The sequence below is a fragment of the Curcuma longa genome, chromosome 8 (genome assembly GCF_044706935.1).
Source record: "Curcuma longa cultivar G26 ecotype Majalengka, Jawa Barat chromosome 8, ITB_CL_G26_1.1, whole genome shotgun sequence".
NCBI lineage: Eukaryota > Viridiplantae > Streptophyta > Magnoliopsida > Zingiberales > Zingiberaceae > Curcuma > Curcuma longa.
The window spans coordinates 11,053,543-11,066,382 of NC_133868.1; the positions used below are offsets into that span (position 1 = coordinate 11,053,543).

At 37.9% G+C, this 12,840-nt stretch overlaps 1 protein-coding gene across 1 annotated transcript; it reads right to left on the bottom strand.

Annotated features, from left to right (window-relative positions):
- Positions 1 to 10,466: 10,466 nt before the first annotated feature.
- Positions 10,467 to 12,456, bottom strand: LOC141833738 (transcription initiation factor IIB-like). Its single transcript, XM_074721233.1, has 7 exons — positions 12,095 to 12,456; positions 11,936 to 11,960; positions 11,409 to 11,538; positions 11,189 to 11,319; positions 10,962 to 11,050; positions 10,624 to 10,700; positions 10,467 to 10,558 (listed from the first exon to the last, which is right to left on the bottom strand). The coding sequence occupies exons 1-7, from the start codon at positions 12,454 to 12,456 to the stop codon at positions 10,467 to 10,469; spliced, it is 906 nt and encodes a 301-aa protein (XP_074577334.1).
- Between the last annotated feature and the right edge of the window lie 384 nt (positions 12,457 to 12,840).

Here is a 12,840-nt window from a genome sequence, read left to right on the forward strand (position 1 = left end):
GCAAGCACATAGATGTCAGATTTCATTTTTTAAGGGACTTGACGAAGGATGGAGTAATTGAGTTTTACTTCTGCACAAGTGAAGATCAAATTGCTGATATTATGACCAAGCCATTGAAGTTATCTACATTTCAAAGGCTATGGAAGCTGACTGGAGTCTGCACATTTGATAATTCTTAAACTGAATGTTTTTCAAACATTTAGTTTAAGAGAGGGTGATAAGATTTAGAAGTTTTATCTATTAGAAATTATAGTAGTTTTATCCACGTCATAATTATCCTAGTTTTAGTTTATCGATTAGTTTTTTAGATCCTATTAATTAGGAGATAAGGTTGAAATCTTCTCTTGTAAAAAGCCTATTTAAAGGCACAGCTTCTCTATTCGGTGAATCAAGTTTTACAAGCTTGTTGTTTTTGTCTCTTGCGTTTTTCTCTTGGCACACTAACAATTACGACGTATAATATATATTATTTCAAGTGCAAGTATCCTTCCTACCGTATGCTTGTCAACATAATCCATATATAACCTTTGTTCCCCGGAAGACATCCTCTCTTTCAGTCTATCAAATAGTAGAAGAAAAGGTTCTAAGGATCCTGTCGCTCCAGTCCAACCCTACAAAAATGACGACAATGCAAATATTTGTTGTTATCAAAATCACAGACAATTTAAGTTGAGGTTTTCCACAGACCTTTTCACTGATGTGATATCTTATATCCTCCAGTCGACATAAAAAATCTGCAGACAGAAAGAGAGATTGGAAGACATGAATGTACTATATGTCTACACACTAAAGGGTACTGCAATATAATTATATATATACCTTTGTACTTTCTGGATAATTGAAAGCATACAAGATGCTCTGGGAAGATGTACTTCAATTCGCCAAATGCATTGGCCAAACGATACAGCATTTTGGGTTGAATACATTGTCAAGGCCTTGGTCATAATACAAACTTCGAGGACAATGCTGTTTTGACCCCTCCTGAACTTCCTCTGCATTTCCCATTAGAGCATCTGCAATGCTTACTAAAAGAGCGTTAATAACGCTTCTTTTAATCTCTTTCCAGGTGACGTGGAGGAGTAAGTGTGGACGTGGAGGAGTGAGTGTAGAGTAAACCTTTGAACGCGTTAAAACCTTTGAACGCGTTAATGGAGCAGAGGTGGGTCCCACACATTTTTTTTATTTTTTAAAACCTTTGAACGCGTTAAAACCTTAGAGCGTTGCAGATGCTCTTATAACTCTGCACAACAACATATGCTGTACTCCCTCCTTCCCTTCTTCACACAGTCTTACGCTGCACAATATTGCAAATTAAATTTAATTAAATCATATTATATAGTTTTTCTTTCATGCATGTATCAATGATCAGTAACTAGCCTGGCAAATGCTCGATCTTTGGGAGTAAAATAGGCACCAGTCCCAAGGATCCCCATTGTGCTATGCCTCCCATCGTGGCCAAAACCATCGATAAGAGCTTCCACTACGTCGTCATCTGTGGAAGCATACCATGCATGCACCACATTGGCATGCCCACGCTCCCTTGCGGTCTGTGCTATCATTTTCTCAAAGGCATCTGCCCTTCGCCTGCTACACAAGGCAAAGATATGCAGCACGTCGTCGGGCTTCGCAAAAGGTCCCATGCCAGATAAAAACGCTTGATGCATGGATGGCATGGAACCTCGCGCTGTTTCTTTCCAGTTTAGCCACGATGGGATACAGAAGTGGCTGAAATAGCAAAGGAGCTTCACTACTACTGCTCTCCGCGACCGCCGCCGGAGGGTCGCTCGCTGTCTGTAGCTTGCCTCCACAAGCTAAGGCCCAGGCGTTCACCTCCTCCAGTGGAGTTGCAAGTTGCAGGAGATTCTGCTTTGGCCAGAACCTCTTCCCGGCTACGTCTTCCCATGCGATTGATTGCAGCCTCGTGGTTGTCAAGTTGATCAGGACCATGGATAGGAAATCGATCAGGATTGTCGGCTCGCCTTCCGCCATGAAGACTGAAAAGGATCTTCCATCTCTGAATCCTTCAAGCAGATGCTTGGTGATTGGATTAGCGAGGTTCGACCAACCATTTTGTTTAAATATCATTATGCGTTTTGGGATTTTTGTGTGGATATAGTTGATGAAATTATCAGCTAAAGTTTGGCCAATCAGATGATGCTTGGGTGCAAGTTCAATAGCATTATCATGTCTTTCAGCAGGGTTTCCATCTTCGGGTTGAAGCTTCAAGCCAGAAAGCCCACCAGTTGAATCCATTCATGAAACTGTATACATTAAAAATTATATGATTATTACAAAATTTAGTATATATATTATATGATTATGGTTTAATACTTACCAAAATAAAGATGCATTGAAAATATTAATGATTTTTAAAAAATATAATTACTTGATCAAATGTTAAAAATTTTATATTTATCAGATGATTGTAAGCATTCAACCATGTTTTACATCACTTTCTCTCTCTTTTTTTAAAGACTAAATCAAATTTTTATCAAATATTTATTACTATATAAGAGAGAACGGGAGGGTATTTTAGGAAAGGGAGTACATTGATGGATAAAAAAGAGGTCTACACAAGAAGAAAAAAAATCAAATTTAATTAGGGCAATTGTTACCATTTTTTTCAATTGATATTGACCTTCATTGGTATTATATCATGGGTACTAATTAGGATTTTCATTAATTAGACAATCAATCCATTATGGTTATCATCGATGAGATTTTGATCATTGTTTTTGTCCATCATACTCCAAATTCTATAGTGTTTATAAACAAGTTAATTAAACACAAAATGAAATTTGAGGGGCATGCAAAACAAAGAAGAAAAAATAGTAATTTTCAATAGGCAATATTTTCAAGCATGACAAGAAAATTTTAGAAGCATTAGATAAGCACTCAAGAGGTCATCAATTCAAAGAGTAATGCATACTCACATTGGGAAGAGAAACAATGGAAGAGTGAAACCTATCAACAAACACCAAATGGATAGCAACCAAAGTGTGTGTAAGAACTTGATTTAAAAGGAGATGGAAAAGGAGTGAAAATAAGATAGGAAAGATTTAAATTTCCACTTGTTAAAAATTGCTTCACTCCTAAATACTTAATGGCAATCAAAAGGGAGATGAACAAAAAAAAGAGGGGTGAATAGATAGATATTATAATATTATTTATTTGTTACTTTTTGTTATTTTTTTCATAAAGCAAACAGGTTAAATCACTACAAAAATATTCAGCTTTAGTGACAAAATATTTCATCGCTAATTGATCGTTAACGACGATTAGCAACGTTTTAGAGGCCGATTTTTTCATTTCTAAAAAATCGATTATTGATGTCATTTAACGACGGATTTAAATTTTCATTACTAATTAATGACGGAATATTTAATATCCATCGCTAAGATTAGCGACGGATATTAAATAGTCGTCCCTAATATTAGCGACGGAAGTTTAAATTCATCGCTAAGACAGTAAACAGAATGCATTGTTCTATCTCTGATCTAGCGACGGATGTTTAATTCCATCGCTAACGTTAGCGATGAAAATTAATATTCCATCGCTAATATCTAGCAAATTTTTTTAGCATTTGCCCATTTTCGTATGTTCCCTGTTTATATTTACATAATCAACCATAAACAAATGATGGTTTTGACAACACATTTATAGTCTAATATACAACAATACAATTACACTTTAATAAACAACAATATAATACAATCATAAACCAATCCAACAAATTAACTACCAAGATACAATAAGTTAACCAATCTAACAACTCAACAAATTCAATATCTTAAACTAATATAATCCAATCACGATACAAGTTAAACCAATCCAATCACGATAGTACAACTCAACCAATCACGATACAACAAGTTAACCAATTCAACAACTTAACAAATTCAACATCTTAAACTAATCCAATACAAGTTAAACCAATCCAATCATGATACGACAAGTTAACCAATCCAACAAGTTAAACTAATCACAATCGCAATACAATCACAACATATCAAATATAACAAATGAATCCACAATATCTCAAATATCTCAAATTAAACTAATCAAATCATGATACAATCACAAATATCAAACATTACATGAATATTGCCATTTAGCAATGGGAAAATTCGTCGCTGATCGGTCGTTAATGGCCAATAGCGATTGATTTTCTTTGTCGCTAAATAATCAATCGTTGAGATCATTTAACGATGAAATTTATGTTCCATCGCTAATTATCGACAGAACATAAATTTCGTTGTTAATATCATAAGTCTCTGATTCTACATTCTATAATTTATTCAACTCGACAATCAGAGGGTGCAAGAAAACATCAATCTTCTCTTTCGGATTCGTTGGACTTGGAATAAGCACAGTCAGAAATATAAATTCATCTTTCATGCACATCCATGGCAGTAAATTATATGGTATTAATATAACTGCCAAGATAAATATTATTATCTTGACTGATCAAATAGTTAAAATTCATCTGCAGACAGTCTCAATCTCACATTACGTGGTTCCATTGCAAGGAGGGAAATATTATATCAAGTTGTTTTCATACAAGGGAGTCACAAGGATGACACATTATATCTCCTTTGTATACATGCTGATGATGTCATCTCATGTGACAAGCTGTGGTAGCAGATGAATACAAGCGTTGAAGTCTACCAATTAACGGGAAGTAATACATAACCTTCCATGCAATATTTTTCTTTTTTTCCTTGGTATGCAACTACGATGCTTTTAACAAGGGTAAATACAGATTTTGCATTCAATCAGTTCACTGTCTCCATTCTAATATATTATATAGTTGTTTATACTGTTGGTGCAGTTTCACTAACGATCAAACTCAGATTTTGATGTATGACAAAGTGGTTAAAGTTAGGTTGTTGTTTCTGACCTCTTTAACTAGATGTGCAGGGTCGAAAGACTTAGAACCAGACACCAGGCTGAAGTCCAGGGTGGTTGAGCCCTGGCAGGAAGTCCAGTTGGGTTCGCGGAGCCTGACAACTGGCTGAAGACCAAGTTGGTTGTGGCAGAAAGACCAGGGTGGTTGAGCCTTGGCAGGAAGTCCTGGTGGGTTAAGAAGTCAAGTAGAGCTGCACAAGGTAAGTGAGGTAAGTCACTGGAGGAGCGAACCAGTACAAGCAATTTTGGACTTTAGTCTACCAATTAGACCCACTGGGGTGAAGTTGAATCCATAGATCCTGGTTTGGATTGACAGGATCTAATTAATTTAGAATATTTTATATTTTAATATATGTTATTTTATAGAGTTTCCTTGGTATGCAATTTTGCTACGATGCTTTTAACTGAAATTAAGGGTATGAATACATTTTAGTTTTGTTTTTTAAACATTTGCAGATCTAGATAAACTTGATAATGTCTATATAAAGCTGCAGTCAGTGCATGAATCATACAACTTCGACCAACGTCATTCTTTGCGGCAACCCGAGCTCGACACGACTATATATTATATAGTTGTTTATACAACAATTAATCTTCTTTACGGCAATCCTCAACTCCACACTAATTTTTTTATATTATAAAAACTATCAATCATTTGGTGATCAACAGGGAGCAACTCTGACATCAATTGACAAATAATGTCATCGTAACGTCGTTCTGAGAAATAATGATCTGCCTTGATATTCAATAACCTTGTAGTAGTTGATAGTTAGAAATGACCAGATGAAATATCTTCCCACACTGCTCTTTCACTAACCTTTAGCATGTCATTTAGTTGTTAAACTTCAAATGTTGGTATTTCATCTATATTAGAATGATCAACTACATTCATCGCGTCACAAATCATTGATTGCATTACATTCTCATTAGATGTTGATTCCCTTAAAATAGTTGTGCCAGATGAAGAAACAGTCGAAGTTCTAATCGGATCAAATAGATAAGACTCTCCGTGACAGTACCAGTTGTAGTAATTTGGGACAGAATCATTTCTACATATATGCACTTTCATGGTATTCTCATCACGAAAAGCTTTATTTCTACATTTGTAATGATTACAAGGACGACGTAACTCTGTATCATTCATGCATTCCGGATGACTCTTAGCAAAGTTCACAAACTTTTCAACTCCAGCATAATATTTAACTCGGATAAATTCATTTTCTAATCTATTGTACATCCAAGCTTTATTCATATACATTATAACATTATGTAATAATAACTTTTTATTTGTTGGGTTGCAAAGGTGCAAACATAGTCCCACATCTAAAACACATGGGAAAGATCATGGTTTTAAAAGGATGGAAAATATCTCCATTGGCATGAGGCCTTTTGGGGAGAGCCCAAGAGCAAAACCATGAGGGCTTAGGCCCAAAGTGGACAATATCATGTCATTGTGGAGATACAGACATCCTTTTGGACCCTACAATTGGTATCAGAGCGAGGCCGCTCTTCACCGGACTAACCGCCGGATGAGCCATGATCCGAATCTAACCATATGGGTTGAACCTTAAAAACAAAAGAAGTAGGGGCTTCCGTGTTTGAATCAAGAGGACCAGACACTGGGCAGGAAGTCCTAGTAGGTCGGGTAGACCGAGAGGCATGAAGTCCTGGTTGCGACTGGGCAGGAAGTCCTAGTAGGTCGGGTAGACCGAGGGGCATGAAGTCCTGGTTGCGGCTGGGCAGGAAGTCCTAGTAGGTCGGGTAGACCGAGGGGCATGAAATCCTGGTTGCGGTTGGGCAGGAAGTCCTAGTAGGTCAGGTGGACCGAGGGGCAGGAAGTCCTGGTTGCGACTGGGCAGGAAGTCCTAGTAGGTCAGGGTGGATCGAGGGGCAGGAAGTCCTGGTGGGTCGAAGATTTAGACATCAAACGGAGGCTTTCCGTTTGAGGGGGGTCTGTGGTCCTTTGTTTGAGGGGGGGATTGTTGGGTTGCAAAGGTGCAAACATAGTCCCACATCTAAAACACATGGGAAAGATCATGAGTTTAAAAGGATGGAAAGTATCTCCATTGGCATGAGGCCTTTTGGGGAGAGCCCAAGAGCAAAGCCATGAGGGCTTAGGCCCAAAGTGGACAATATCATGTCATTGTGGAGATACAGACATCCTTTTGGACCCTACATTATTAAATAGAAATAATATGTTAAACTAAACTCGCAGATAATTTAAATAAATTCCTAAGCACTTAGACTTAATACTATCAATAATTTAAATTTAAACTAAACATTCAGTTTGAGTTTGAACATTAATATTGTGGCCAGGCAAGACAAAAAGTATAAGGTCGCGGCTGACCAAGCTACTGAGCGGCCAAGTATATAAAATTTAATTAAATCACTAGAACCTACACGATGTATTTTTATTTTTGACAAGGTTAATATTATCCTATTTGTGTTAAATTTGTAAGTCTAACAAATAATAGTTAATTTTAACCTTTTTAAATTTGTAAGTCCAATAAGTTTGAATGCCAATAAAGTTTTAAGTCCAATAAATAAAAATTATTACTGGTTAATAAGTAATATGATATTTTAAAAAATATCCTTCAAGCACTTTATTAAACTATATGCACAATCTTTAAATTAATAATACTTATTATAATATTGGTTGCATTATAATAATGAAAGGGCTCTGCTATTCTATAAAAATTAAAGATGAAAGGGTTGATCAGGTTGTATGGGGAGGTCGAGCCCGTGGTCGGCGAGTTAGTCTAAGTATAAGTTCTGCTTTAGTATCATGCACTAATAATCATAGATCAATCATATAATTCAAATTCAACAATAAACTTTATAGCATCATTACAAATCATCTAGTGTCAATACGTACATAAAATCACAAAGAGTAATGATATGCTACACTATGATAGACACATGGGGCTGGGTCCCACTTGCATGCAGCTGGGTCCCACTTCCATGCATGTGTCTTTCATGCTACACTTTCATGCTAAGTTTTCATGTAGCATATCATTACTCAATCACAAATAACAAAGTGATATATAATATAAATGATAGAAAAAATAAGCACTTACAATATAAATGGAAGAAAAAGCTCGGAATCTCTCGAACTGCGTCTCTCAGACAACTGTCGGGAGAGGAGTTGCATATTAAAACAAACACAAGTACACTATACTTTAAGATCCTATCCAACGTGCACACACAATACAAAGAAAAAGGTCGGACGAGCTCGCGCATGCTAGGCCCGATCTCGCGCATGCTAGGCCCGATCTCGGTGAGCTCAGCTAGGCCTGGCCCGACGTCGTCGAGCTTGATTAAGCCTGCACAGACACCAGCGAGCTCGGCCAAGCTGAGCATGACGTTGGCGAGCTCGATTAGGCTTGAACAGACATCGACGAGCTCGGCTAGGACAGACCCAACTCTAGCAAGCTCAGCTAGGCCAACTCCGACGACGTTGGCGAGCTCAGCCAGGTCGAGCTTGGCCCCGAGGAGCTCGGCGAGGCCAACCCTGACGCCGACAAGCTCGCCAAGTCAGGTCTGACCCCAGAGAGCTCGGCCAGGCCAGCCCTGACGCTGGTGAGCTTGGCCAAGTCGGTCCTGAACCCTACGAGCTCGGCCAGGTCGGGCTCGACGTCGACGAGCTCGCCAAGGCCGTAATATAACTAAATAAGTATATGAAATATTTTATATTCCGTAGATCCTCCTTTATCATAATTTTCTATTCTCAACCAATTATTTAATTTATTTGAAGATATTTCATAAGATAATCTTCTAATTATGTGGCAAATGGTGATAACACTCACCTCAAGTGCTCCTCCATCGTCAACCCCACAGCATGTGGAAAGGAGGTAATCACGATAATTGAGCGGCTTCTCTTTAGGGGGAAGAGATGTTATTTTCCAAAGGATTGTGGGATTGTTCCCTCGAAAATTCAATCCCTGCTCTCATATGACAATCTACCACATGAGTACCAACTTGGTTATAAGTGACAATCTTCTTAATTATGAATGTATGCATTGTCCTCAATTAAAAGACATATGCCAAAAAAACAATCAGTTTTATGTAACAATGTTATTTATTTAATCAATATTTGATAGTCATATAATCATATATAGGCTCTCGGTGAATAAGAGTTGATGATGCTAGATATCGAGTTTAATTTGTATTTAAATTTTATATCTTAAATGATTGTTTTAAAAATTTAGATGGCGTGCAGATAAATAATTTGAATCAAACCAAATTTAATTTGTTGGTTTTGTGGTGGAATTGAAGATTGGTTGGGTTTGCAAGGAACCAGATGAGTTCAAATCAGGATATCAATTGAGACTCCTTTTAGATTCAATTAGTGGAATTTTTAAGTAGTTATATATTTCTCCCTCATTTGCTCGAGCCACACTCTTTCGATCACCTGACTATCCCTCTTCTTCTCTACAATATGCATGTACGATACTATACTACCTATCTTCCACGCGCATCGTTGACCCCCACTAGCTGCCAACCTCCCTCCCTTCAACAACCCTCCCTCTATCTCCCTCTAATTTCTCTCACTCTCTATTTCCTTCTCTCCCTTGTTTCTACTTGTGCAATCGAGCAGCGACGCCATTGCTTGGAGTTGAGATGATTGATCGCTGCCGCGAGTCCCTCTTGTCTCTTTTTCGCTTTTTTTTTTTTTTTTGTGCCCTAAATTGGTGAAGCCTTTCCTTTATACCTCATTCACAATCATCATGTACATGTTCCCACATCGAACCTAAGGATAAAGTCATCGATCCTGCTACCTCCTTAGCCCTCTCCTCTTGATCTTCTTTCCTGCGTCTAACAACCCATTCACCCAATAATCGTAGCACCAATTCCTATGCCCACCATGCACATACGCTAACGCATGCAGCTGCCTAAAGTACTCATGTGTACCCTAATGACATCGCTTGACACCAGCCCCCGCACTATCTCCCAACTCTCGTGCATCTAGAGTGGGTGCCATCTGACCCTCGTGTGCATGAGATCATCTTCATCCCTGTGCCCTCGGGCGCAACCACCACTCCTTGATATATACCTTGCATCCATAATAAGTTTATTTATTTTTTAATAATTCAAATGTATAGATTTCCTCCGAGATACATGATATTTTTCTATAATTTATCTGTCAAATAAATTTAGAATACAACTTATGTATATTTAAAAGTGACCTTCAAAATATTCATCTCTATTGAGAATTAGATGTTACTTCAAGAATTTTACCACTGTATGGCATATAGATGGATGACAAATTTTACTAAAACATCAAGTCTATCAAGTGTTACAGAATTACTCAATGACGTGTGAAATAAACATCTACCTTTGCTTGTCTTAAAAAAAACTTGCTGAGAGATTTTTTTCCCGCTAAGCAACAAGTAAAACTTATCAGAGAATTAATAATTCCCACGAACAACTAAGAATCGAAGGCTACAAATGTGATAAGCCAATCTTTGCCTAATGCTAGTTAATCTATGACAACTTCGAACTATCGCGTGCAAAGGTTCTTTCGATCCACTTCCTTGGCAAAGTTGGCGGGAATGATCCTAGAAGCATGAGATCCTAGAAGCATAAGGATAAAGATCTTTGCATGCGTTCTTTATGGTGCCTTCTGCCACCCCAGTTGCCAGTGATATATCTGCACACAACAATAAAATAAGCAAATTATGACACAAGATTTAATCAGCTAGCTGCATGCAGAACCTTTGAGGCTTTTTTTGTCATCATATTTCTGAATTATCATGTAGATAATAGCAGCTGCAATCGAAATGGGGCTCCTCCTGCACAATTTGCAATGTTAAAACGTTAAAAGAGAACATTAACCCGGCCCTTACTGTAAATGCTTTTAATTATATATAAGACTCTGTTTGATCAGCAATTTCTTTCATATTGCCATAAAATGCTTTTAATTATTCTTGGATAAGCTAGCAAAACATACTAACAGGAAGCACAGTCCCTCACTGTAAATGTAAGCATCTACCACTAACTTTTGGAAGAATGCAGCTCTAACAAGCCATTCTCAAGGAACTATATATATATACCTTATGTCAAGTTCCTCTGATTTTCGAACTGCTTCTTGAGCTTCTTTAACTATCTGATTTGGCATACCGAGACGGGAACAAAAACGTCTCTATAACCACATAAAATACACATCGATCGTCAATCCAGTGTTTTCAATTTGGTAAAGAAAAAAACAGTAGAAAAGATATATATGTGTGATGCTTTGACAAGGAATTCAAAGGTAATTAGCAGATATGTTCAAACTAACCAAGAAATCTCCTGCATGAATTGTACCCATCTCCATGGATTGTCCCATCTCAACTCCAAGCTGTTTTACGATCAACTCCGTAGCGCGTCCTATTTCCTTCTTTGTAGCTCCATTGGCAGCAGAAAAAATTTCTAATTGAATTGTAAATACATTAGTCGATCAGCAATGTGTGTTGGTGAAGAAACCAGAATGCAGAAGAAATTACAGGAAGATCACATACCCTTGACAGTAAGAGGTTTGTTCTCTTGCCGACAAGCAATATATAGACAGGCAGCTAAAATTGCATCTTGATTTCGCCCTCTAACAGACTTTAGGTCTTCAAGTTTCTTAAATATCTCATTGGCACGATCCTTAAAATGACAAAAGGAATTAAATACTTCAACAAATTAAAGGAACAAAAACATTCACAGATAACTGATTAAATTGGCATTTAATTTTAACTTATTAAGAACAATAATCATTGATTATGGGCGTGCTAAGAGTTAGTCACTGTCGTCAACATTATAGACTGGTCAACTAAAAATACAGACAATCGAACATTATATTATGCAGAGCAATACATACGAGAAACAAAGAAAATCATGGTCTGACTATTTTTTTTACGAACTGACAAAGCATGCATCACAAACACAAACATCTTGACTTGTGTTATCAAATTTCAATATCTAGTGTTTAAGTCATTAGTGCTAGATGGAACTGCATAAGTAGTTGTGAAGCAGTTTCAAATATAGGAAATTATATATGTACCTTTATAGTGGCCACCAGATTCAACCTGGAAAAGAGATCACAACAAAACTTGCATTAGTCATAGATAGTGTTAAGTTAACGAAGCAGTTTCAAATATTATCAGGTGACAGCACATGCATAATCATGTATATATATTCGTGGAAGAGGAGAAATATTGACCTGTCAGCCATGGACTCGATGCCCTTGAAAGCGTTGATGAGGTTCCGACCGGGGTCGGACACCCCTCGCCCTCGGGGCTGCCACCGTTCCAGCGAGGAGGAGAGGAACTCGCCCTTGGCGCCGTTGGGGTTGGAGATGATGGTGTAGAGACCGCCGGAGGCGAGGAGGTGATTGGTGGGCTCGCCGACACGGACAGGGTCGTTGTCGCGGGACTCATCGGCGAAGGTCCTCCACTCGGCGGTCTCGTCGATGTAGTGAGACTCGAGCACCAGCCCGCACTCGGAGCACACCATGTCCCCCGCCGAGTGGTCGAACACCACCTCCGTGTTGCACTTGCAGTCCGAGCAATATGCGTCCTCCATCTTCCTCGATCGATCTTGTTCCTTCTTTCCAATCGACTTGTCCAATTTCCTCTCGCCGGCGCGCAAGAGCTAGCTGCTACTCGAGATCGAGAGATAGAGAGATTGTAATTTGGTGAGTTAGCAACGCTTATATTATATATATAGATATTTTGGTAACGGAATTTAGTGTTGATCGGAGAGAAGATCGAAACCGTATTCTTTCCTTTTATAAATTATTTTTCAATGAGTGGAACGGCATCAAGTTTAAGATATAAGATATTTAATATTTTTTATGAGATATTTTTAATATACTAGAGTTTTTAGGAGATCTTTTACCATTGATTATGGATGCCTTGCGCAACAAAGAGGGCTAGAGATATTTCAATTTTTTTATCACCCAAGTTT

What these genes read in the sequence shown, in the direction of transcription:
- LOC141833738 (XM_074721233.1), bottom strand. Translation starts at nt 12,456, where the DNA reads ATGGAGGACGCATATTGCTCGGACTGCAAGTGCAACACGGAGGTGGTG. An exon ending in ATCTGGTGGCCACTATAAAG is followed by an intron (nt 11,539 to 11,935) that starts GTACATATATAA and finishes TGTCATTTTAAG; the next exon opens with GATCGTGCCAATGAGATATT. An exon ending in TCAGAGGAACTTGACATAAG is followed by an intron (nt 10,701 to 10,961) that starts GTATATATATAT and finishes CAAATTGTGCAG; the next exon opens with GAGGAGCCCCATTTCGATTG.